A 24540-nucleotide genomic window follows, 5' to 3' on the forward strand; every position below is an offset into this window, starting at 1 on the left:
GGGAATGAGGACTCCACAGACATGGGGGCACAATGCCACTCCGTGCCAAAATCCCCAAATGCCACTTGTGCCCGTGCATTTGGGTATAACCAGTTTGCTAACTCCAGGCCCTCGTTCTAAGCTGTCCCAAGTGCACGTGATTACCTCGGCTTTTGTTGAGTCCTCCGTTTTCACTGCTGATGTGCACCTCCCTGCCAGGCTCAGCAGTCACCCCTCCACCATGCAGCAGGAAGTCAGGCTCAGAGGGGGAAGTGGTTTGTCACAGCCACCCAGGGAGCAAATGGCAGTGTTTATCTTGAGTTTAAACCCGCTGCCCTCCAATCCCTTGACCTTAACCTTTGGGCTATGTCAGTGCTTCCCAAACTTCACTAAGTTGTGTCCTCGATGGGGGGAGGCTTTAAAAAACTGAATATGCCTGGACTCCAGGCAAGTTGACTCACAATTTCTGGGCATGCAGCATTTAAAAAAATCTCCCCCAATTCTTCTGATGTGCGTCCAGGTTTCATGGTCATTGTACAGAACACTTATAGCTTCCCAGGGAGCTTCCCTCTGCCCTCCAGGATGATGGCAGGCAAGGTACAAGTTTGCCCATCACTGGCAGGGTAAGGATTTTACAGATGGCTGAACAGTCAGGGGGTGGGTACCTTTTGGTGTGGGAGTGTCAGTTGCCTAATTGAAAAATTGTAGCTCCTTCTTGAAGAGGCTGGGTCAGGCTTGGCTCTGTTTATGACATGGCTGTGTCCTCAACTAGAAATGGAATATCGAACCACAATGGCCACTTTGCTCCCTCAGAGAGGACAGGTCACTCCCAGAGCCAGGGAATTTAAATGGGCTCTATCCCCCACTCTGCCCCCGCCCCAGCGTGTTAAATCCTTTTCAGACACCCTTGAGCCCCTCTTCAAATGCAGGACTCTTGGCCACAATAAATAATTACATCCTTCTCTTTGGACTCTGATTCCAGATAGTAGTAATCCAAGAAAATCCAATAATGACAGCTGCATTAAGATCCTTCTTCCAGGCCGAGCAGAACATCTGTTTAGACATATTTTTAATCGGCAAATGCTTCCTGTGTTGAGTCCTTGGCAAATTAAATTTCTCACTGGACCGAAGGGGAAGCTGTCATTCAATAACCCATCTCTGGAAATTGCACCCCAGTCTCTTTCCAGGTGCACTTAAGATTTTCCCATGCTGACTTGGCCACATAAAACCGGCCCTTACAATGTTAGGTCACATGTGTACAGAGCACAGCTTGTCCAAGCAACACGGAATGTCTCTGTGTTATTCCCTTGAATGGAGAAGTATTTTTGCCCGTTCTCCAAAGGAGAATTGGCAGCCGAGGAAAATTAAGAGACTTGTTGAAAACCATATGGGAAATGAATAACAAACTTCCACTTGCTACATCACTGCCTGTGATTACTTAAGACATGGCGATTCTCAGGATGTAAACATGAAGGGCTTTGGGGCTGCCAACATTCTGGAGAGGTTTCTACCACAGAATTATTTGGACTCTTGGGCTGTTTATTTTTAGAATGGCTTGTCTATTCTTTCATTCATTCATTCAGAATTCAAAAATATTGAATGCTACCACCACAGCCAGGCATAGAGGATAGAGTGGAGAACAAGCTAGCCAGAGTTCCTGAGCGCATGGAGTGTTCAGTCTATTGTAACTTGAAATCTTGATGCCCTTCATCCTGAAGCTAAATTAGAATATACGCAGGGGCCAACAAGGTGCTGTGAATGTGTGAAGTGGGCTGGATGGGGCAATGTGAAGTGGGAGAGAGGTCCCGACAAACGGGAGAACACGATTCTGAAGAGCTGCTTTCCTCCAAGGGGTTGTACCAGGATGGAAGACGAACCCATGGCTGCCACACCTTTCTGTTTTTAAATAAAAACTAGAAGCCAGCACTTCTGTAGCACTTGGTAGCACTTGCTGTAATCCCAGCACTCAGGAGGCAGAGGCAGGAGAATCACCACAAGTTCAAGGGCAGCCTGTATCTTTCAGACTGTCTAAAAAAAAAAAAAATAGGTCCAGATTGCTATGTGAAATCTCTTGATTATTCAAAAGTTGGCTTCCAAAGTGAGATTTTTTAAAAGAAAACACAATTTGGGCCAAGTGTCAAGGCCAAGCAAAACACATCTGTGTGTTGGGCTGATCCCAAGGCTGCAAGTGTATGACTTCTGTTCTAGAAATATGAGTAGCAAAAGAGTTTCAGGCTTTAAAATGTATTACATACCAACTTTCTGGGTCTGGCAATGTGGCCAACTGAACTAGTATGGATCCCTTACACAAGTATACAAACGCTGGGGGAAAACAACCTTTCCCCACCCCAGATGAGAACTACTGAGGTAAGTGCAAAGGAAAGTAGCCTGGTGAGAAGCAGATAGGGACTGTCAACTCCTAGAGCTAAGCTGCAGATGGGCCGTGAAACAGGACTAGGATGTAAGAGGTTGGGGGCTGGAGTTCTTATGCCCATGTAATGCCCATACAAGTGCAGGAGATGTGCCTGAGCTAGGAAGTACAGACTGAAATCCTGCATATGACAGAGGCCTTCAAAAGGCTCACCGGGGCTGGAGAGATGGCTTAGTAGTTGAGGCACTTGCCTGCAAAGCCTAAGGACACAGGTTCAATTCTCTAGTCCCATGTAAACCAGATGTGCAAAGTAGAACATGCACCTGGAGTTCGTTTGCAGTGGCTGGAGACCCTAGAGTGCACATTTTCTCTGTCTGTATCTGCTTCTCTCTCTCTCTCTCTCTTTTGAAAATAAATAATTAAATATATTTTTTAACTGCTGAAAAAAAAGGGCTCACAGGACTATTTGAACTCTTATTGTCTCTCCCAAGGCTATAACTGGGGACATAGTGATCGATGAGAGACTTCATCCCAAAGCCTGTTCTACATGCAAGTATGAGTTCTCAAATTACTTTCTATATATGAAACATAAAGTTGAGAAATTAACATTAAAATTAACCTGACATACATAGAATCTCAAGAGCACCCCCCCAAAAAAAATGTAAAACAGGATCACACTCAAAGATCTAACATGCATAATACTCTCAGAAGAAAGGAAACTGTGCTAAGAAATGGTCCTAGAACATTAGACACACAAATAGTTATCCAATGAAGGTAAATAAGCAGACAATAAATTTTGAAATTGGTCCCTCAAGATGTTCAAGGATTAAGACCATCTTATGGAATTTTAATAAGTATGACTAAAATGGATGAGAAGCCACACGATGAATTTAAAACAACAGTGGAGGGGGAAGGGCAACTTGGAGAGAAAAAGGCATATTGAAGAAACTCTAGATATGTCTTCAAGAAGTGATAGCTCCATTCATTGAGAGTGGAACCAGAGAAATACTATGGTGAACACAGCTGAAGAGAGAATAAGTGAAGAAGAAAATAGATTTGAGGAAACCATATCAGTTTAAGCACACAGAACAAGAGACAAAATGTGAAAAAGAAAGGTAAAGAGACAAGGAGGTTAAAATAATAATATATCTAATGGGTAATTAGTGGGAATTCTAGAATGTGAGAGAGCTCCCACAGAGAGACTGAGAAGAGGCTAACAAAAACTAATGGTCAATTAAAATTTTCTAGAACTGAAGAAAGATGGAAAATTTTAAGAATGATATTGCCCCAGAGAAGTAAAATAAATCTGTATATAGATTATGACCCATATATAATGATAGTGAGGAACATTCAGGATCAAAAGATAAGACATGATGAGAAATGGAATGATTACAGAACTAAAAAGACAACCCTCATTGGCGTGTTTGTGTGCTTATGTGTGTGTGTGTGTGCATATATGTGCATGTAGCATATGTGTGGCATGGTGTATGATGTGATGTTGTAACATGTGCACACACCTTGCATGCACACATGGAGAGGACAGAGGAGAATTTCAGGTCCCTTTCTCTATTGCTCATCTCTGTGTTTCTTTGAGATGAAGTCAGCCTACCTGGAGCTGTTGTTTTCAGTCAGTGAGCTCCAACATTTTCTGGTCTCCACCCACTTCCTTCTCTCAGACTTGTGTGTGTGTGTGTGTGTGTGTGTGTGTGTGTGTCTCACATCCAGCGTTTTATGTGGGTCCTGGGGAATTCTTAGGCCCTCTGTCTTTACCCCCATGATTAAGCCCCTACTTCACCGATTATTTATTCTTTGTTTAGTCCTATGTAAGTGTTAAAAATCAAAGGCAATGCTGTGGAATAGAAAGAGAGCAATGAAAATAAAAGGTAAGTGTAGAAAAACTTTTTAAAACATTTTTTATTTAAAAAATATTTATTTATTTATTTACTTGAGACGGAGATAAAGAATTTGGGAGGGGGAGCTAGAGAGAGAATAAATAGGCACTCCAGGGCCTCCAGCCACAGCAAACGAACTCTAGACACATATTCCACCTTGTGCATCTGGCTTATGTGGTTCCTGGAGAATTGAACTGTCATCCTTTGGCTTCGCAAGCAAATGCCTTAACCGCTAAGCCACCCCTCCAGCCCTAAACTTTTTATTAACAAATTTTATACATAGTATTTTGATCATCACTTCCTCCCATTACCTTTTTTTGTCCATCCTCTCTCTACCCCTTCCACTGAACCCCTTCTTCTTTTCAGATAATCCCTCTTCTGCTTTCATTCTTTCTTTCTCTTGCCCTCCTCCACCATCCATGACAAAACGGTGATGGAGCCGATATTACACAGCTCTTGTGCAGGTAACAACAGTCACTGCGTTGTCATGAACTCAGAGGCTACTTCGTGTCTAGAAGACAGAATTTAATAACACTTCTCCTCGGTGTTTCAAGCAAATGGGCCTAGAAAACAAGCAGGGGTTGCTATCCTAATATCAGACAGGGTAGACTTTAGTCCGACGTTAGTCAAGAAAGATAAGGAAGGTCACTTTATATTGATTAAGGGCACACTCCAACAGGAGGACATTACAATCCTAAACATATATGCACCTAACATGGGGGCTCCCAAATTCGTCAAACAAACACTATTAGAACTAAGGTCACAGATAACACCAAACACAGTGGTGGTGGGTGACTTTAACACCCCACTCTCATCAATTGACAGGTCATCCAGGGAAAGAATAAACAGAGAGGCATCTGGACTAAATGAGGTCATAGAAGGAATGGACCTAACAGATATATACAGGACATTTCATCCAAAGGCTACAGAATATACATTCTTTTCAGCATCACATGGAACATTCTCTAAGATAGACCATATATTAGGACACAAAGCAAATCTTAACAAATTCAGGAAAATTGAAATAATTCCTTGCATTCTATCTGACCACAATGGAATTAAACTACAAATCAGTAGCAAGAAAGGCTATAGAGCATACACAAAATCATGGAAACTAAACAATACACTACTAAATGATGAGTGGGTCAATGAAGAAATCATAACACTTCTCCTCACCCTCTGGCTCTTACAGTCTTCCTCTTCTGCAGTGTCCCCTGAGCCTTGGAGAGCATGACAGACATGTCTCATTTAGCTTCAATGGTTACTTATTCCCAGGACTTGGATGAGTTTAAGTCTTTCCAGGAGTCACCACCAACTGCAAAAAGAAGCTTCTGTGACTACAGGTGAAAACAGCAGTGTTCTTATGGGTATTTTTATTATTTGCAAGGAAGAGAGAGAGAGAGAGAAATTATAGGCACATCAGGACCTTCTATCACTGCAAATGAACTCCAGACACATATACCACTTTGTGCATCTAGCTTTATGTTACTGAGAATTGAACCTTGGCCATCAAGCACTACAAGCAAGTGCCTGTAACCACTTAGCCATCTCTTCTGCCTCGCAAATATAAATATTGAAAGGCAAATTTGATGGTACAAAATATCCTTTTACCCAAATACTAGTAATAGTTTCCTTCCTGGGGTGTATAGTCTTCCCAGCCATAGGCATTTGATTAGGTTTTCAGTAGTAGGAATGACTTTCCTCCCAAGGAGCAGGCCTCAGATCCAACCAGAGAGCAGCTGGTTACACTCATAACAATAATTCTGCTATTGCACCACAAACAAACCAAACCCATGGCCATCACAGACCTGGTACCCAAGCTATACTTTTTCTTCCCTATGGCTAGAGTTCCTCCCAGAGACTCCAATCCCCTCCACTTAAAGAGAGAGAGAGAGAGAGAGAGAGAGAGAGAGAGAAGAGTGAGAGAGAGGAAGAATTGGCATACCAGGGCTTTTAGCCACTGCAATTGAATTCCAGATGTTTGTGCTACCTTGTGTGCAATGTATCACCTTAGGCATCTGGTTTGGATGAGGATTCTGGGGAGCTTGTCAGGCAAGCACCTTCACCATTAAGCAGTCTCTCCAGCCCTCCAGTCCCTATTGTTGATCCGTGGTCAGCACAATCTTAAGCAGTTTGTGGAAAGGCTCAGAGAACAAAGTAAATGATGCCCTTCTTGTCTTTCAGATGGTAAGGAAGACACCATGCTTCTGCATGGTCCTGGGTCCTTGGATGCCACAGCCAAGACCTTCTCTGCCCGGGTCCGAAGAGCTACAACTTCACGGACAGAGAGGATATGGCCTGGAGGGGTCATTCCCTATGTCATTGGAGGGAACTTCACTGGTCAGTAGCCCAAGATGAGGCCACTTTGGGACCAGTGCGTGAGCTACCAAGCACTGTCCTTCTAGGGGGGATGCAGTGGGGTCAAGTGGATAGCAGAGCATCAGCAGTCCCACCTACTAAGACACCCTTGTGGCCATGTAGCCTGATCATCAGACTTGGAGTAAGTCAGTCTCCGCCGGGGTTTTGTCCTCAAAGAAGGTCACCTTATTTCTGGAGGCTCTGTGCAGAAAGGAACATTGTCACTTTGATCTTGAAAGGCTAGCAGGGCAAAGACCAGGCAGGGGAGTAAAGCAGTGCTGTGGTTTGCCATCCTCTGCTCCATGAGAACCCTAGACCTAGTGGTCCAAGCAGTGCTTCATGGGACAACCACAGGACACCCATAGCTGTCCCACAGCTGTAGCTGTCACATGCCTACAAGGTCTAAAGCCCAGTCCCACCTTTGACAATTACTGTACATCTCTATCCACAGTTTCCTATAAATAGGAATTATAGTGTTTTCTACCCCATAGAGGTTTTTAAATTTATTTTTATTTATTTATTTGAGAGCAACAGACAGAGAGAGGAAGGCAGAGAGAGAGAGAGAAAAAGAGAGAAAGAATGGGCACACCAGGGCCTCCAGCTGCTGCAAACAAACTACAGATGTATGCACCCCTTTGTGTATCTGGCTAACGTGGGTCCTGGGGAATCGAACCTCGAACCGGGATCCTTAGGCTTCACAGGCAAGCACTTAACCACTAAGCCATCTCTCCAGACCCCCCCCCCCCAATAGAGTTGTTTTGAGAATTAAATGAGTTAATTCAGATGAAGCACTTAGGATTGTGACTGGCACATCATAATCATTTGCCATTAACAGTATTATCTTTGGGTTGTGTCTTGCCACTCTCCATGGACCCTTGCCTCCCCTCGCTTCCTGATGCCTCTCCTGGTCTTTACACTGAGCCTCCCCCTGTAGAGCATGCCCATCTCCAAACCCTCGCTCAGCACACTTACCTGCCCTTCTGTCTCCTGAGACATTTTCCCAGAGTTTTCCACTTTCTTACCACGTGACACATCCCCAGAAAGTCCCTCTGATTCCTGGCCATGTCCACCAGCTACTCTGTGTCCCAGCGCCATTTACAATCTTCACATTTGACATGACCCCAAATTACTTACTTTGGATTTCTGCTTACTTGTCTCTGACTGGGCTTAGTGGGAGCACAGATTTTTTTTTCCTCCCCTGTCTGCTTTCACTCCTAAATACCCTGCTGGTTCTAGATAGGACAGGGCCAAGGACCCCCATCCTCCCCAACCATCTGCCCGCAGCACATCCTTGGCCAGTACAGCGTACGCTGAATGAGCAAAGAGTCCCATGGAGTGAACTTCCTTTCATGAGCCCTTCACCTTCCCAGAGCCCTGTGCCTTCCTTTAGAGGTAGCCAATGAAAGCAGATGTCCCATTAACTTGCCACAGCCACTGAGAACCAACCATGGGGGAACAAGTTAGTAACAACAGACCTGAATGGACATCTGGAGCCTGGACAAAGCAGGGATCTTCTCAGGCCACTCTGTCTCTCTCTCTCTCTGCTTGGTAGCATTACCTCCAGCTCCCTAATGCTAGACACCAAACCAGGTTTTGCAGTGAAAAGATGGAACTTTCCCCTGCCCTGTGGGTGCTCCCATTCAGTTCACAGGGAAAGACGTACACCCAAAGGTTCACATGTCGCCTTTGAACATGGAGCATGAGCAATGTTCTTTCATGTCCAAAGGTTTCTTCCAACCGAAGATTTATATTACCTTCATCAAAATAAGCCAAATACATATATTCAAATTTTGTTTATATGAGGATTTTATGTTATTCTGTAATTACTAGGATCACTGATTTGATGAGTGATTGAGTTCTGATTTGAACTTAGTGTGTCAAGATGCCCCAAACAATGGACAGCTTTGTTACTCTTTTGTTTAGGTATAGACTTTGAAAGAGAATCTTGACACTCTACCTCCATCATCTAGACTATGGTGGGACTTTCCCCTTTCTTTCTTTCATCTACTTGTTTATGTGTTTGCATCATCCTGAACTCAGGGCTCAGAGCTGGGAAGATGGACCAGTTGATAAAGTGCTTGCTGCATGAGCATGCGGGCCTAAATTCAGATCCCCAGCATACCTATAATCCCAGCACTGGCTAGGGGATCTCTGGGAAGTGTTGGCCAGCTAAACAAGCTGAATCAGTGAGCGCCAGGCTCAGTGAGAGCCCTGTCTCAAAAAATAAGGTGGAGAGCAGTTGAGGAAGACATCCAGTGTTGACCTCTGGTCTCTGGTGGGTTCAGAGTGAGGCTCCAGGAGTTGTGTGTATGCATGTGTGTATGTGTGATAAGACACATACATACACAAATAGAAATTCAGAGTTCTGTCCCATCCTCCTTTTTACTTACTTCCCAAATAATTATATTTTTTCCAGAAATTTCTCATTGATGCTAGCAAAATTAAGCATTTTTCCTTCAGTCATATTGATAGCTATGTGAGAAGAATACTTACTGAATGAATATGCATGTCTGTCAGCCCAGAGCTTTATTATTCAATACATTTCTTGCTTTCTTTTTATTTATTTTACTTTATTTTATTGGCTTTTCAAGGTAGGGTCTCACTCTAGCTCAGTTTGACCTGGAATTCATTTTGTATTCTCAGGGTGGCCTCAAACTCACAGCAGTCCTCCTACCTCTGCCTCCCAAATGCTGGGATTAAAGGTATATGCCACTATGCCCAGCTGTTCAATACATTTCTAATCAAGGGCAGACAGGTTCAGAGAAAGTATGAAATTCATCTGTTTTCAAAAGCCTTGTAGAAAGTTAGGCTCAAGGATCCGAAAGAAGACACTGAAATGTCACGCACAGTGTACAAATATATGTGCAAATAGTTTCAGAGTGCGTGGCACACACTTCTGCTTATGTGACAGAAAATGAGGGCAGTGGTTCAGGCTGGCAGGATGGGGAGAACCCTCAATTCCAGTGCCCATAGGCCCTAACTGAGGGACCTCAGTAAGGCTATGCAGAAGTTTAGAGAAAAGTTTCTTCACAAAGAGACTGTCTAGAATGTTTTGGGAATGTATTTTTATTATCCTTTCCAATCCACAAACTCCAACTCTTTAGGTTTTAGCTATTTAGAAAGTATTTTGTTTGTTTGTTTTCTGAGATAGGGTCTCACTCTGTAGTCCTGGCTGTCTTAGAAGTTGCTGCTTAGATCAGGCTAGCTTTTGAACTTGTGATGGTCCTCCTGCCTCTGTTTCCCTAGTGCTGGGATCGCAGACATTGCAACCATGCTGAAAAACATTGTGCTTTTAGCAAAGGAAATCATGATTCCCAGTGTATTTCTATTAGTGAGTCACCAGAAAAAAAACTTTTAACATTAAAAAAGTATAAGTAGGGCTGGAGAGATGGCCTAGCAATTAAAACACTTGCCTGTGAAGCCTAAGGACTCAGGTATGACTCCCCAGATGCACAAGGTGGTCCATGTGTCTGGAGTTCATTTGCAATGGTTAAAAGGCCCTGGTGCACCCCATTCTCACTGTGTCTCCCTCTCTCTCTGATAATATACATACATGCATATATATATATAAGCCAGGCATGGTGGTGCATACCTTTAATCCCAGCACTCAGGAGGCAGAGGTAGAAGGAATGCTGTGAGTTCGAGGCCACTCTCAGACTACATAGTGAATTCCAAGTCAGCTTGGGCTAGAGCAAGACCCTACCTAAAAAAAAAAAAAAAAAAAAAAAAACCAGTTGAATTGAGAAGGCTAGAGAGGTGGCTCAGCAGTTAAGGTACTTCCTTGCAAATCCTAATGATCTGGGTTTGATTCCCTAGTACTCACATAAAGCCAGATGCACAAGGTAGACATGCTTCTGGAGTTCATTTGCAGTGGCTAAAGGCCCTGGCATAGCCATTCTCTCTCTCTCAAATAAATAAAATATTAAAAAGAAGAAATGTTTAATTGACAAACTATATATATTCAAGGTGTGTGTGCAAAGTGAAATTTGATGTATACATACATTATGTTCTTAACATTATGTTTTTTAAAAAAATATTTATTTATTTGAGGGAGACAAAAATAAAGAGAGAGAGAGAGGGAAGGAGGGAGGGAGGGTGAGTGTATGGGCGCACAAAGGCTTCTTGCCATTTCAGATGAACTCCAGATGCATGTGCCACTTTGTGCATCTGGCTTTACATGGGAACTGGTGAGTCACACCCGGATGACCAGGCTTTGTAAGCAAGTGCGTTTAACCACTGAGCCATGTCTCCAGTCCTTACACTATGTTTTGATCACCAAAATCCAATTAGTTAGCATATAAATCCCCACCCAAAGTAGCTGGTTGGCTATGAGGATGGGTGATGATGCTTAAAATCTCCCATGTTATTAAGTCTCCAGTAAAAAAAAAAAAATACTGTATTATTAACAAGCTTTTAAAAAAATCGTCAGAGCAAGCTTTGTCTTAAGACAGTGTGTAAGGAAGTGGTGGTTCAGGAGTGAAGTGGCCAGCACTTGCCCTGTCATTTCAGGCAGCCAGAGGGCCATTTTTAAGCAGGCCATGAGACACTGGGAGAAGCACACCTGTGTGACCTTCATCGAGAGGACCGACGAGGAAAGCTTCATTGTGTTCAGTTACAGGACCTGCGGGTAAGTCCAGGACAGCCAGGCCGCCTCACACAGGCACCAGTCCCAGGCGGGAGGTTGTGAAAACCTGAAATTTCCTCTGTATCACAATGAGCTGTGATTTAGGGGAGGCTGGGATTTGCTGGAAACTCTGCACTCTGTTAGATCACAATTCATTGGCGAGGGAGGTGGATCCAGAGTATGGCTCCAGAAAGACTCACTCTGAATGTCCCTGTCACCAAGACAGCAATGGCTGGTGTTTTATATAGAGAATCTAATAACTGATAAAATGGTGGGCTCTCCTTGCTCAAGAGTTAATGTACATTGCCAGGCGTGGTGACGCACGCCTTTGATCCCAGCACTCAGGAGGCAGAGGTTGGAGGATTGCTGTGAGTTTGAGACCAGCCTGGGACAACAGAGTGAGTTCCAGGTCAGCCTGCGCTGGAGTGAGACCCAACCTGGAAAAATAAATAAAGAGTTGATGCACATAATTCTTCAAGTAATTTGAGAGGCCCTATGGGCTTACAGACTTCCTACAGGAAACATAACATATAATTACAATCATTGGATTATGATGAAAGGCATTTGTCATGCTGATAACTGTAAGTGTGATATACTCTCCTACTAAAAGAAAAAGGTTGGATTGGATACAAAAAGAAACCCTAACTGCATTCTCACCACATAAAATGATTGCTGAAGAAAATAGCCAGAGAAATTTTAAGGCGAAAGGAAGCCAGAATTCCAATTTCAGTTAGTTAGGGTTTTCCTTGTTTGGCTTTTATTTTTATTACTTAAGTAATTTTGCAGGTTTGGGGATCAAACCTGGGGTCTCATGTATGTTAGGCAAGTGCTCTGTCACTAAGCCATATCTCTAGTCCTGTTTTTGTTTTTAAGTCAGAAGGTGTTTTGTTTTTTTTTAAAGTTGGTCCTTTATAATGAGAAACAGTAGAAATGACAGCGAGAATACAACTGTTATAAATGTTTATGTGCTAAATAGCATAACATTGAGTCATAAAACAAGCCTAGTGAATCCAAAGGAAAATTGACAGAAACACCAGCAGTGGGATATTTATTTCATTTCCTTCTACCCAAGCAAATCAGCACCAAGTTAGCCAAAACTAAGTAAAGATTTATAGAGGATTTGGAAAATATAGTTAATAGACTTGACTCTGTAAGTCTGTTAGATTTGTAGCCTGATGGTACATTCTAAAAATATTTATTTATTTACAAGGAGAGAGAGAGGACTCCAGGGCCTCTTGCCACTGCAAATGAACCCCAGATGCATACACCATTTTATTCACATGGCTTTCCGTGAGTACTGTGGAAGCGAACCCAGACTGTTAGGCTTCGCGAACAAGTGCCTTAACCACTGCGCCATTTCTCCAGCCCATGATAGTGCATTATTTTGAGGTAGGATCTCTCTTTAGCCCAGGCTGACCGGGATGGAATTCACTATGCAATTTCAGTCTGGTCTTGAACTCATAGTGACCCTCCTACCACACCTGGCTAATGGTGCATTTTAAGTGCATGTGGAAAGCTTAGGACCTTGTCTTTCCCTTAAGTATTAAGAACACCTCAATAAGTTGTGAATGGTAGAAACCGTATTAAAACTTTCTTACATTGCAAAACAGTGAAACTGGATATACTAACAAAAATAGAATAAGCATTGCCTTATAAGTTAAAAGCACCTATGCCCTTTTTTCTATAGATCTTAGGATATAAAGAAGTCAAGATTAAAATTGCAGAATGTCTAGATAATGAAAGCCCTGCAATTCAAACTGAAAGAGATAAAAGCTAAAGGTATGTTCACAAAATACATGCATTGCTTATTAAGAACTACAAAAACATACAATGCAAAGAAATTGGTAATACATATGTATATGTGCATATGTATATGTGTATATACATATATTAACCGTCCTCATCACAACAATAAAATAAACCTAGTGGGAACACACGTAAACAAACAAGGTAAAACATTATAGGGCTAATAAATTCAAGAGCAAATTATTTGCATAAATAAAGACAGTCAAGATCCACTTGTTAGTTTCTTTTTTTTTTAATTTTTTTTTATTTATTTATTTGAGAGCGACAGACACAGAGAGAAAGACAGATAGAGGGAGAGAGAGAATGGGCGCGCCAGGGCTTCCAGCCACTGCAAACGAACTCCAGACGCGTGCGCCCCCTTGTGCATCTGGCTAACATGGGACCTGGGGAACCGAGCCTCGAACCGGGGTCCTTAGGCTTCACAGGCAAGTGCTTAACCACTAAGCCATCTCTCCAGGCCGTCATTATTTTTTTTTTTTATAAGAGAGAGAGCAAGAGAAAGAGAGAGGCAGGGAGGGAGAACTGGCACGCCAGGGCCTCCAGCACTGCAATCAAACTCCAGACGTGTGCACCATCTCGTGCGCATGTACAGCCTTGTGTGCTTGGGTCACCTTATGCATCTGGTTTATTGTGGGAACTGGAGAGTCAAACATGAGTCCTTAGGTTTTGCATGGAAGTACCTTAACCACTACGCAATCTCTCCAGCCCACCATTTGTTAGTTTTTTTTAAAAATATTTTTATTTATTTACTTGAGAGAGAGAAAGAGAAAGAGAGGAAGATAAAGAGAATGGGTTTGCCAGGGTCTTCAACCTCTGCAAAGCAACTCCAGACACAAGCACCACCTTGCACATCTGGCTCACATGGGTTCTAGGGAATTGAAGCTGGGTGCTTAGGCTTCCAAGGCAAGCGCCTTGGCCCCTGAGCTGGCACTCCAGCCCTGTACTTGCTGCTTTTAACTGAGACAAAAAAGTGGGGGGGGGGCAAGCAGAAATCCACAAAATGGAGAAATGTGAACTGGACCCAGAAGCAGTGTTTGCAGCTCTAGGGGCAGAAGCGTGAATGTGGACGCCACCATCGCCTCGGGGTAAGTATGCAGCACCGCGCAGACCAGTCACTCTGGAAGAAATCCAGTGTCACAGGCACTTCTTCCAGACCTTCAGGAAATGGTATTCTGATACCACTGAAGCTGCAGAGCATAAGAGGAAAAATTTCCCCAGGTGACCTTAAAAGCCTGTCACAGAACTGCTACCCTTAAATGGCAGAGCGCACCAACAGTAAATGAAGAAATGCATGAGCTAGAGTGCCCTTCCCAGAGGAGGCCCCGTGAAGTCCCAAACGAAACGTTATAATTCAGCAGCGGAAGAAGAGGGGGCCACCCAGTGGGTTTGTCTAATGAATACATGACTAGTTTTCTCTCAGGAAGTCTACTCACACGGTTGACAGATCACAAGAGAAATGCCAGGTGCACATCTCCAAAGACACTGACACGTGTCTGGATGATCCAGCATGCATTTTCTGCTTCAAGAAAGTAGCCAAGGACTGGGGAGATGGCTCAGTGGATAAAGTGCTTGCTGCAGAAGCATAAAGACCTGAGTTAGAATTCTCCAGAACGCATGTAAAATGCCAGGCATGGTGGCCCGTGTTTGTAATCCCAGTGTTGGGGAGGCAGAGACAGGAGGATCCCCAGGGCTGCTGGCTAGCTTGTTTAGATGGATCAGTGAGTTCCAGGTTCACGGAGAGACCGCGCCTCGTAAAAATCAGGTGAAGTGATAGAGAAAGACATCTGGCATCCACCTTTGGCCTTCATGTGTGTGCATACACATTCACATGCATCTGTCCCACACTAGCACCCCCCACACAAACATGTATACATATATATGCACCTATCATTCACACATACACACACACAGAAAGTAACCAAGGTTACAAATGCAAAAGCCAAAGTTACAAATGCAATTAAATTTTATATTTTATATATATTTTCTATACATATTTCTATACATATAAATATGTACATATTTTATATTTTATCTAAGTTCAAACTACATATGCATGTATTATATATAAATTAAAACTAAAAGCCAATAGTATCAATAATAATCCTAGATTTTTTTTTTAGGATCAGGAACAGGTCAAAGATGTTTATAGTAACTACAAATTTTTAACAATGTTCTATAAGTACTTAGAAGAATGAAATAAACACTGTGAATGTTGGCAGGAACAAAGCAAAGTTTGCATTATTGAAAATTAGTGTGATTGTATGCCTAGTAGCCCCAGAAAATTGATCCGAAAAACCATTAGAAATCCAAAGAGACTCTACGAACACAAAATTAATAACAAATAAATTTTTGTAATGAATGACATTGCTTGTTACATTTTTATAATGGGAAAACACTATAACTTTTTTGTTATTTTTGGATGAAAAGATCAGACATGGAGGTGAGAGACTACAGTGTTTTCTAATATGGCCATGCATTTTTCCAAGTGCTTAATAGATGGATCTGGTGGTGGGACAATGAACCATTTTAAATTTTTGTTTGTTTGGTTTTTTGAGGTAGGGTCTCCCTCTAGCTCAGGCTGACCTGGAATTCACTATGTAGTCCCAGGGTGGCCTCGAACTCACAACTCCTACCTCAGCCTTCTGAGTGCTGGGATTAAAGGTGTGCACCACCATGCCTGGCTCCATTTTAATTTGTTTAAATGATCTATTGTTCTTTATTAAAAAGGTTGTACTTTTATACTCTTTCGCCCCTACCCCAATTCTGCTGAGGGTCATGTTTGGTGGGGTTATTGGTATTCATTGTGGGGACCAAGAGGCCTCAGTCAGTCTCTGTGGTGCAGTGCGGTCCCTCAGGCTATTCCCACCTGCCCTGAGGCTCTTACAGTCTTTCCTCCCCCTCTTGGCAATGTTCCCTGAGCCTTGGTGGCCTTAAAGATCTGATTTAGTGTTGAGTTCTCTGTAGCCTCTGGATCTCTGTTTCCGTGTGGTTTGAGTGACCACAGTCTCTGTTGCCGTCTCCCGGGAGCTGGTTCTCAGGTTAGCTTGAGCAGTATTCGTGTCGCTCCTTCCTCTGTAATGACTCCTGGGCCCAGGCTGATGAGGTGGAGGTGTCCCATCTCATGGTAGGCAGTCAGCTCTCTCCCCTTGTTGCATCGATGTATCATGGTTCTCCCCAGTGTTCTCCTCCATCTGCCCACACAAGCCCACCTGGGGAACCCCTATCTTAATTTCTTATATTTTTATCAAAATAATTTGTTAAGCTCTGTGGCACACCTAGAATCCCAACACTTCAGAGGCCAAACCAGGAAGATCAATAGTTCTAGGCCAGCCTGGACTACATAATGAGATGCTGTCTCAACAAAAATAATGCTAGCCAGACGTGGTGGTGCACACCTTTAATCCCAGCTCTTGGGAGGCAGAGGTAGGATGAGCTGTGTGAGCTCAATGCCAGCCTGGGACTACAGAGTTGAGCTCCAGGCCAGCCTGGGCTAGAGTGAGACACTATCTTGGGGGGGGGGAGTGATAAAGTCTCACAAAACTAATGTTAGTGAATGTATTAGGAATTATGAATAAGTATTTCTTGAAAAAATACTTGTGCCCAGTTGGAAGTCACCTGTAATTGCCTCTGAAATTGTTACTCACTTTCCAGAAACTCAGCTGCCTTTTTCCTGTCTCCTTCTTGTCCTCAGAGTGGGCCTTGGGGAGACTCTGTGGCTGGGGAATAAGGGGCAAGGTATTGAACATGCTTTATTCCTGGAAGAAAGGCCATTTCTCTCTTCGATTCTGAAGGAGGGCCTGTGACCACCAAATGAACCGAGAAGCATTTCTGGATGGAATTTCTGCCGTGGTGGGAAGTTACACAACGAGAGCTCTTCCATCTCTGAAATGCCTTCTTTTACCCAGGGGCAGGGTGGGGGGGGGGGCTTGTCTTTTGTTTTGGATATCCTCTGGTATGCTGATCTGAGCATTTCTATTGTTGTCTAGCTGTTGCTCCTACGTTGGGCGCCGAGGAGGGGGTCCACAGGCCATATCTATTGGGAAAAACTGTGACAAATTTGGCATTGTGGCTCATGAGCTGGGCCATGTGGTTGGATTCTGGCATGAACACACCCGGCCAGACAGAGACCAACACGTCACCATAATCAGAGAAAACATCCAGCCAGGTAAGGAGGCCTGGAACCCAGGGGCAGGGTAAGTGAGGAGTAGACCGACTGAGGAGCTGACCCCGGCCCATGGCTAACCACAGAGGCAGAGAGCTAGCTTTTTTTTTTTTTTAATTATTTATTTATTTATTTGAGAGCGACAGACACAGAGAGAAAGACAGATAGAGGGAGAGAGAGAGAATGGGTGCGCCAGGGTTTCCAGCCTCTGCAAACGAACTCCAGACGCGTGCTCCCCCTTGTGCATCTGGCTAACGTGGGACCTGGGGAACCGAGCCTCGAACCGGGGTCCTTAGGCTTCACAGGCAAGCGCTTAACCGCTAAGCCATCTCTCCAGCCCTAGAGAGCTAGCTTTGCAGGTGTTTGTCATTGGCACTGCCACTGTCCACCTGTGGCCTGCCTGGAACGTCGTTTGCTGAAGCTTTGAGCCAAAGCAAAATAATGATTTTCTATGTTGTAAGAGGCAATGAAATACAAAGTCATTCTCCTAAGTGGACCAGCATTGAGCAGGACAGTAGCAGTGCCAGGGCTGGCGAGCCAAGAGTTCTCCTGGAAGCCTTCGTGAGTCCCTTTGCTGCGTTAGTAACACATCGTTTTGAAACTGCAGCAAAATTATGATACAAACACATGAGTAAACAGTGCTTTTTCCTAGATGCATTCTGCCCCAACGTAGACATGTCGAGATTTTTCAAAAATTATAAAAATCTTATGTCACATAGTTTGACATAAAAGCTGGTATTTGAGCCAGGCATGATAGTGCATACGCCTAGCACTAGTAAAGTTGAGGCAGGAGGATCACAAGTTTGAGGCTACAAAGTGTGTTCAAGTCTAGCCTGGTCAACTAGCAAGAACTTGTCTCAAAGCAAACAGATGAACAACACGCCTTCCCTCCAGGGGAACCCCAAATCCAAACCAAAACAGATGACAGTGAACATGAAAGCAGCTAGCTGAGTTATATAGTTGCTTTAAACCTGCTTTCAAGAAGCCAGGCGTGGTGGTGCATACTTTAATCCTAGCACTCAGAAGGCAGAGGTAGGAGGATGGCCATGAGTTCGAGGCCACCTTGAGACTACATAGTGAATTCCAGGTCAGCCTGGACTAGAGTGATAGAGTGAAACCCTACCTCGAAAACTTTTTTAAAACCTGCTTTAGAGTATCTATCTATTTATTTATTTATTTTTGAGAAAAAGGGTAGGGGGAGAATGGGCACTCCAGGGTACCCAGTCCCCTTGTACCTCTGCCTTACATGGGTACTGGGGAATTGAACCGGGATCCTCTGTCTTTGCAGGCAAATACCTTAACCACTAAGCCATCTCTTCATCCTGAGAACCAGAGATTCTAGATTATAAAGTGTTTGGGATTTAATTTAACTTTTGGTTCATTTGTTTGTTTCTTCAAGTTACAAGGTCAGAAGGTTTTGGTTTTAACAAAATGGTCTTTGGACATGCAGATTGAGCGTTAATCTGTTGGTAAACCTAGTTGAAGAGTTTTGAATGGCACTGGGGAAGGGGTGTTGGCAATTGGGGCTTACTCCATATTTCAAATTTCCACTCTCTTAAAACCCGCACTGGGAGCTTCCCAAGCTGCAGGAAGCTGCTCTGGGCACCTCTCCTCTCTCTGCCTCTTTTTGCATGCTACCTTGTTTTCAGACACCTTAACGAAGTGCCGTGTGTCACAGGTCAGGAGTATAATTTCCTGAAAATGGAAGCCGGTGAGGTGAGCTCTCTGGGAGAGACCTACGACTTCGACAGCATCATGCACTACGCCCGGAACACCTTCTCCAGGTCAGAACCTCCGCTGGGGCTGTGAGTTCTCACTGCATCTGCCACAGGCTTGGGAACGATTCTTGAGGTGTGCGGAGAGGGAGCGGATCTCTGCATGTTCCCTGCATGGTTGGCCCGTCTGTCCTTGAAATACAGCGGCCTCTGGGCTGCAGTGAAATAGAATCTAATCAGGTTCCTTAATAAGATTGAGTCCCGTTGTGAAGTCCATGTTCCGTCATGCCCTCTTGTCACACGCAGCCAACAAGAAAAGGGCAATTCTGGAAAGGTCGGCTGGGAGCATAACCTAGAGGCCTGTGAACTTTCCAGTGGTAGGGGCCATCTCCAAAGCGTGTCCGCGTGGGAGCGGGAGAGGGCTTCCCGTTGTCCTACAAGAGGTTCAGTTCACTGCAAGCTAGGCTCTGTCAGAGGCGAGAGGGCTGTAAATTGCACATTTGTTTCAGAGGGAAAGAAAATGAGCCTCTGGCCAGCCTGGGGGAACACAGGGATTGGAGGGAGAACAAAAATGCAGGTCCCCTGCTTGCAAGTCACAGGTGACAGGTGCTGTATACCAGAGAAGGGCTGAAGCAGCGTTCACTGTGGGCGTCCACAGGCTCTGACCCACGTGCCCAGGCTAAGTGTTCAACTTACTGTCCCTGTATCGATGTGACATCTGTTCTGTGCATGGAAGTGGTTCCCGACCAGTGTCAGTCTGGCAGGTTTCCTGTCCCTACCTTAAAGAGACACACGGTACAAATATGTTTTTTCTTCTCTTGCCACTTATTTTTAAGTGGCCTCTTAAAATTAGCTGTTCATTTATTTAACCATTCCCTGAAAATGACTTGACGTGATTTCCAACACACACACACACACACACACACACACACACACACACCAATGATGATGACGATGATGGCAAGAAAGAATATAGGTAAGAAGGGGGCTGGAGAGATGGCTTAGTGGTTAAGCACTTGCCTGTGAAGCCTAAGGATCCCAGTTCGAGGCTCAATTCCCCAGGACCCACGTAAGCCAGATGCACAAGGTGGGCATGTATCTGGAGTTCGTTTGCAGTGGCTGAAGGCTATGACATGCCCATTCTCTATCTCTCTACCTCTCTCTGTCTCAAATAAATAAATAAAAATAAACAAAAAAATTTTTTTAAAGACTATAGGTAGGAATAATTGGCAGGAAAAAGAGGGGAAAATAAGAATAGAAAGCTATGTTGAGAGGCTGAGACAATAGTAAAAGGGCTTGCCTTACAAGATGAAGCCCTGAGTTTGATCCCAGTACTCACCTAAATGTTGGGGATGGTGGCATACTTCTGTTATCCCAGTGCAGAGATTGGGATGCGAAGATCCCTGGGGCTCACTGGGAAGCCAGTCTAGCCTAATTGGTAAGCTCCAGGCCAATTAGAGAGCTTGTCTCAAAAAGAAGTGATGGTGTACCTGAGGTGACCTCCAAGGTTGTCCTCTGGTCTTTATACATATGAGCACACACATACAAAAATATGCACAAAAGAAAGCTATTCAGGCTGGAGAGATGGCTTAGCGGTTGAACGCTTGCCTGTGAAACCTAAGGACCCCCGTTCGAGGCTCAGTTCCCCAGGACCCACGTTAGCCAGGTGCACAAGGGGGCGCACGCGTCTGGAGTTCGTTTGCAGAGGCTGGAAGCCCTGGCGCGCCCATTCTCTCTCTCTCTCTGTCTTTCTCTGTGTGTCTGTCGCTCTCAAATAAATAAATAAAAATTAAAAAAAAAAAAAAGAAAGCTATTCTTGAAGTCGGAAATAAGTTTACCGCTCAGAATACACGCCACTCAGCTTTGTACACTTTGTTGGGGTTGGTGGCAGATCTTGCCCTGGGCTTCCCAGCACACATAGCAAAGAGAGAAACTTTCATTTCCTGAGTCCCTGTGTGCATCAAGGCTAAAGAGAACCACTGCCTCAGGGAGACATGGGACTGGAAGGGAAACAGGCTACCCAGGGCTCCTTGGTTCTTGGGTGATGCTGTCAGAGGCATCCTGTTATTGAAGTTGTAGGACTGTTAGATCTTCCCATCCAAGTTCTCCAGGGACCTTGTTCCTCTACTTACACATTGTTTTCGGTCATGATGTCTCCTGCTCTAAGATAGGGGCTCTTGGCCCTCTAATGGAAGAGTATTGCTCAGTCAAGATCTTGGTCAGTCTCCGCATGAGAGAGCAGGGCTAGCTGTTCCCTGAGCCTCTCCCAGCTCTAACACCCATGCTGCAGTCTCGTAGTCCGATGTAGGTTGGTGAGTTGTTGACAGAGAGGTAAATCCAAAGCTGGTATTCCATTAGTGAACTAGACCTTGAGGGTTCTGGGCTGTGTGGGGGAGTCCTAGGAAAGGAGTGGAGTGGGCAGGAGAAGAGCCCACTGCACAGATGCGAGAGGTCAGTGGGTGCCATGGGTGTTGGGATTTGGCTGGCCTCTCAACTAGGAAAACAGTACAAGGAATGCTCACCCCAGCATCCAGAGCCTACAGGGTAGTTGGTAAAGACAAAATAAGACTTTTGTCAGGGAGCCAATGTCATGTTGGCCCAACTGAGAACCTTGTACCTGGGATCTTATTTCTATAGCCACAGATTCTTCATATTTCATTATAACTTATCTATCATTACCAATCTACTGATGTTTAACTATTTCATTGTTCTTTTCCCTAGCACATTGAGGTCCAAAGCACACAGACTCATTCTCTTCTAGTCTCCAGTACAGATAAGGGTACTTGACACGTAGAAGGTGTTCAATAGGTATTTGTTATGTTTAGAAGTAAATGAGTGAGGGCTGGGGATATAGCTCCGTGGTACAGCACTTGCCTAGAACGTGTGAGGCCCTGAGTTCAATTCCCAGTTCCATAAAATAATAATGGTAGTAATATAAAGAATTAGAAATATATACATGACTATTTGAGTTCAGAGAGGTCTGGGAGAACTGCTGTGCTGGGGAATGAGAGAAGGGACATGTGTCCATTATTCTCACTGAATGTCTTTCCACATACTGGCAAGTATGGTGGTAACTCCACTGGAGAAACAAGGAATCTCTCCCATGTAGGGCATGTAAGGGCCATAGGAACTCCACCACCTTCCTTAAGCAGCTCTGGGCCCCCATTGCCCAGGATTTCAGAGCCAGAGGCCAAGCAGAGGCTCTCCTGCCACCAGTAATTTCTTTCTTGTCTGTCCTTATTTTCTTATATCTGTTCCCCCCCACCACCACCACGGGATCTCTAGCTCATAATTCCATCCCTTTTGCCCCTCAGGAAAGAATCATTACTAACCCTATTGTCAGGGTAAGCCAGCTTATCAGCATAGACCAGAGGAAACCCACGGGCCAGACCCATGAAACAATCATGCCTCATTCACAGTGCTAGGAGTCCCCAGCAGGGAGACTGGCAAGGAGGAACCCCTGGGGGTGGGCCCCAGCATGGCTCTCCTGAGGCTGCATAATCCGCTTCCACACTTCACTTTCTTGCCAAACTCAGTGCCTTAAAACAGCAGCTCACTGTCCTTTCCTGATACTTAAGGTCAGCATGGCTCTTTTCTCTGGTCTTGCTTGGAGCCACTCACACGGCAGCAGCCATTTGACAGCTTGATTGGACTGGGGGTCCAGGATGGCCAGCCATATGTCTGGCAGTTGGTACCTGGCCATACCCCTCGGCGCTCCTTCCTCTGGCCTTTCAGCCTCTAGCAGAGCCAACCATGCTGTTTCCTGCCAGATGACTCAGGCAACCTGTGAAGCTGCAAGCGTCTTGAACTTGCGAGACATCACTTCTGCCACAGTCTATTGGTCAAAGCAACTCCTAGGCCAGCGCCAGACGCCAGTGAGTGGAGAAATAGACTCCACCTCATCATGTGAGGAGTGGCAGCTTCTAAGGATCTACTGTTGCCCCCTGATCACCTTTGCCCCTATTTTGTTGCAGGTAGACACCTACATTGATGTTTCTGCAATTTTCTGCATGGATTTTAGAAAGCCGTTTTGTTCCATGGGCCCTCAGGGGTGGGCTTTTCTGGTGTTTGTCAAAAAGTCTTTCCCCTTTCTAACTGCTTTTAGTTGCTTCTGGTCACATATTCCCTGGAGCTGAATTGTACAGTAAACAGCATGTAGAACACAGGCCCAACTGGGGACCGAGTTTTCTGTGCCGATGGGAAATCCAGTCTCTGGGTCTCTTTATGACTGAGCTGTCTCCTTCCCACCGCATCCCCTCAGGTTTATTGCCATTCTTCTCCCTTCCCCTGGGTTGGACTTTGGAAATTTTGTTGGGCACAGGTCCAGAAGACAAGAAGATGGTTCTCTAGTACAGGGAAGTCTTTGTTTGGAGTTGACAGTTTTATTCCCTGAGGCATTTGCCAAACACTCTCTTAGTTTAGCACCGTGTCCGTGTCCGTACTGGGGGCTGTGCAGAGAAGGAGCGTCACTGCAGCGCTGTCCCCAGGGGAGGCTCTCAGAGTGGACATGGTCTTATCTGTAGTTGAAAACTGTCTGAATGTGAGCCAGGCCAGGACTGCTGCTTTGGTCTCAAGCCTCCAGTGTTGTTAACACTATCACTTCTGGCACGTGGAGATCTACTGTTTCTTGGGCAGTGGGGAACACTGGCCAAAAGGATGGGGGTTCTGGGAGGAGAACACTGGGCATGCCTAGGTTCCAGGGATGGCTCCATTCCTGGATCAGTCCCCAACACAAGGCATTCAAGCACTGTGGACTGGGTTATCTCACCTGGAGAGAGGGGAGGCAAATGCCCATCAGTCTGCCCATCCCAGACCTTGTAAAGATGAAATGAGTGGTGTATAACAAATATCCAGCCCTGGGTCTGGAGCCTAGGAAGAGCCTATGAATAGTGGAGGAGGAGGGAATATGGTCTCCACACACTGGGTCTGCTGGTGGCTTTGCCAGCCTTGGACCATGTGGTGTACCTTATGTATGCATCTTCAGGGAAACAGTCACTAGTGGTCATGTCTTGTTGGATGGAAGTGGTGGTCCTTCCAGTAGTAGATGATTGCCCATGGAGTTTTAGTAGAGTCACCACTTAGGGTTTGAGACTTGGTGAAGTCAGGGCAGAGGGTCAAAGAGAGACCAAAAAGGAAGTCAGCAGTTGATCTCGACTCCCACAGGCAAGAATTGAAGCCTGAAGAAAACCAAGTGTATTGATGCACCCAGGAGGAAAGAAGGTTGTGTGTTATCCCATGGGGAGAGAATTTCGAGAACAGTGCTTGAAAGAGAAGGCAAAGGAAGAGAAGGGAGAGTGTGCAGCTAATAACTAGGTGCTGTGTGTACATTTGGGCATTTCCTTTTGGATATAAACAGTTACTTTGTTAAATGTTTTGAAGATAGTTTCCCACATGGACTGCATAATTTAATTCAAGAAGCCTAGGGAGGGTTGAAGGGATTTCTCAGTGGTTAAGGTTCCTGCCTGCAAAACCTAATGGTCTGGGTTCAATTCCTTAGTACCCACATACAGCCAGATGTACAAAGTGGCACATGTATCTGGAGTTCATTTGCTCTGGCTGGAGGCCTTGGCATGCCCATTCTGTTTCTCTCTCTCTCTCTCTCTCTCTCTCTCTCTCTCTCTCTTTTCTCTCTC

General features: G+C 44.7%; 1 protein-coding gene across 1 annotated transcript in view; it reads left to right on the forward strand.

Annotated features, from left to right (window-relative positions):
• The window catches only part of Tll2 (tolloid like 2), a 152257-nt gene that overhangs the window by 78864 nt on the left and 48853 nt on the right, over positions 1 to 24540 (forward strand). The window contains exons 4-7 of the mRNA XM_004669918.2: positions 6427 to 6582; positions 11110 to 11227; positions 17017 to 17195; positions 18871 to 18976. Coding sequence (XP_004669975.2) covers positions 6427 to 6582; positions 11110 to 11227; positions 17017 to 17195; positions 18871 to 18976 — 559 coding nt within the window. The remainder of the gene's footprint in view (positions 1 to 6426; positions 6583 to 11109; positions 11228 to 17016; positions 17196 to 18870; positions 18977 to 24540) is intronic.

The sequence above is a fragment of the Jaculus jaculus genome, chromosome 1 (genome assembly GCF_020740685.1).
Source record: "Jaculus jaculus isolate mJacJac1 chromosome 1, mJacJac1.mat.Y.cur, whole genome shotgun sequence".
NCBI lineage: Eukaryota > Metazoa > Chordata > Mammalia > Rodentia > Dipodidae > Jaculus > Jaculus jaculus.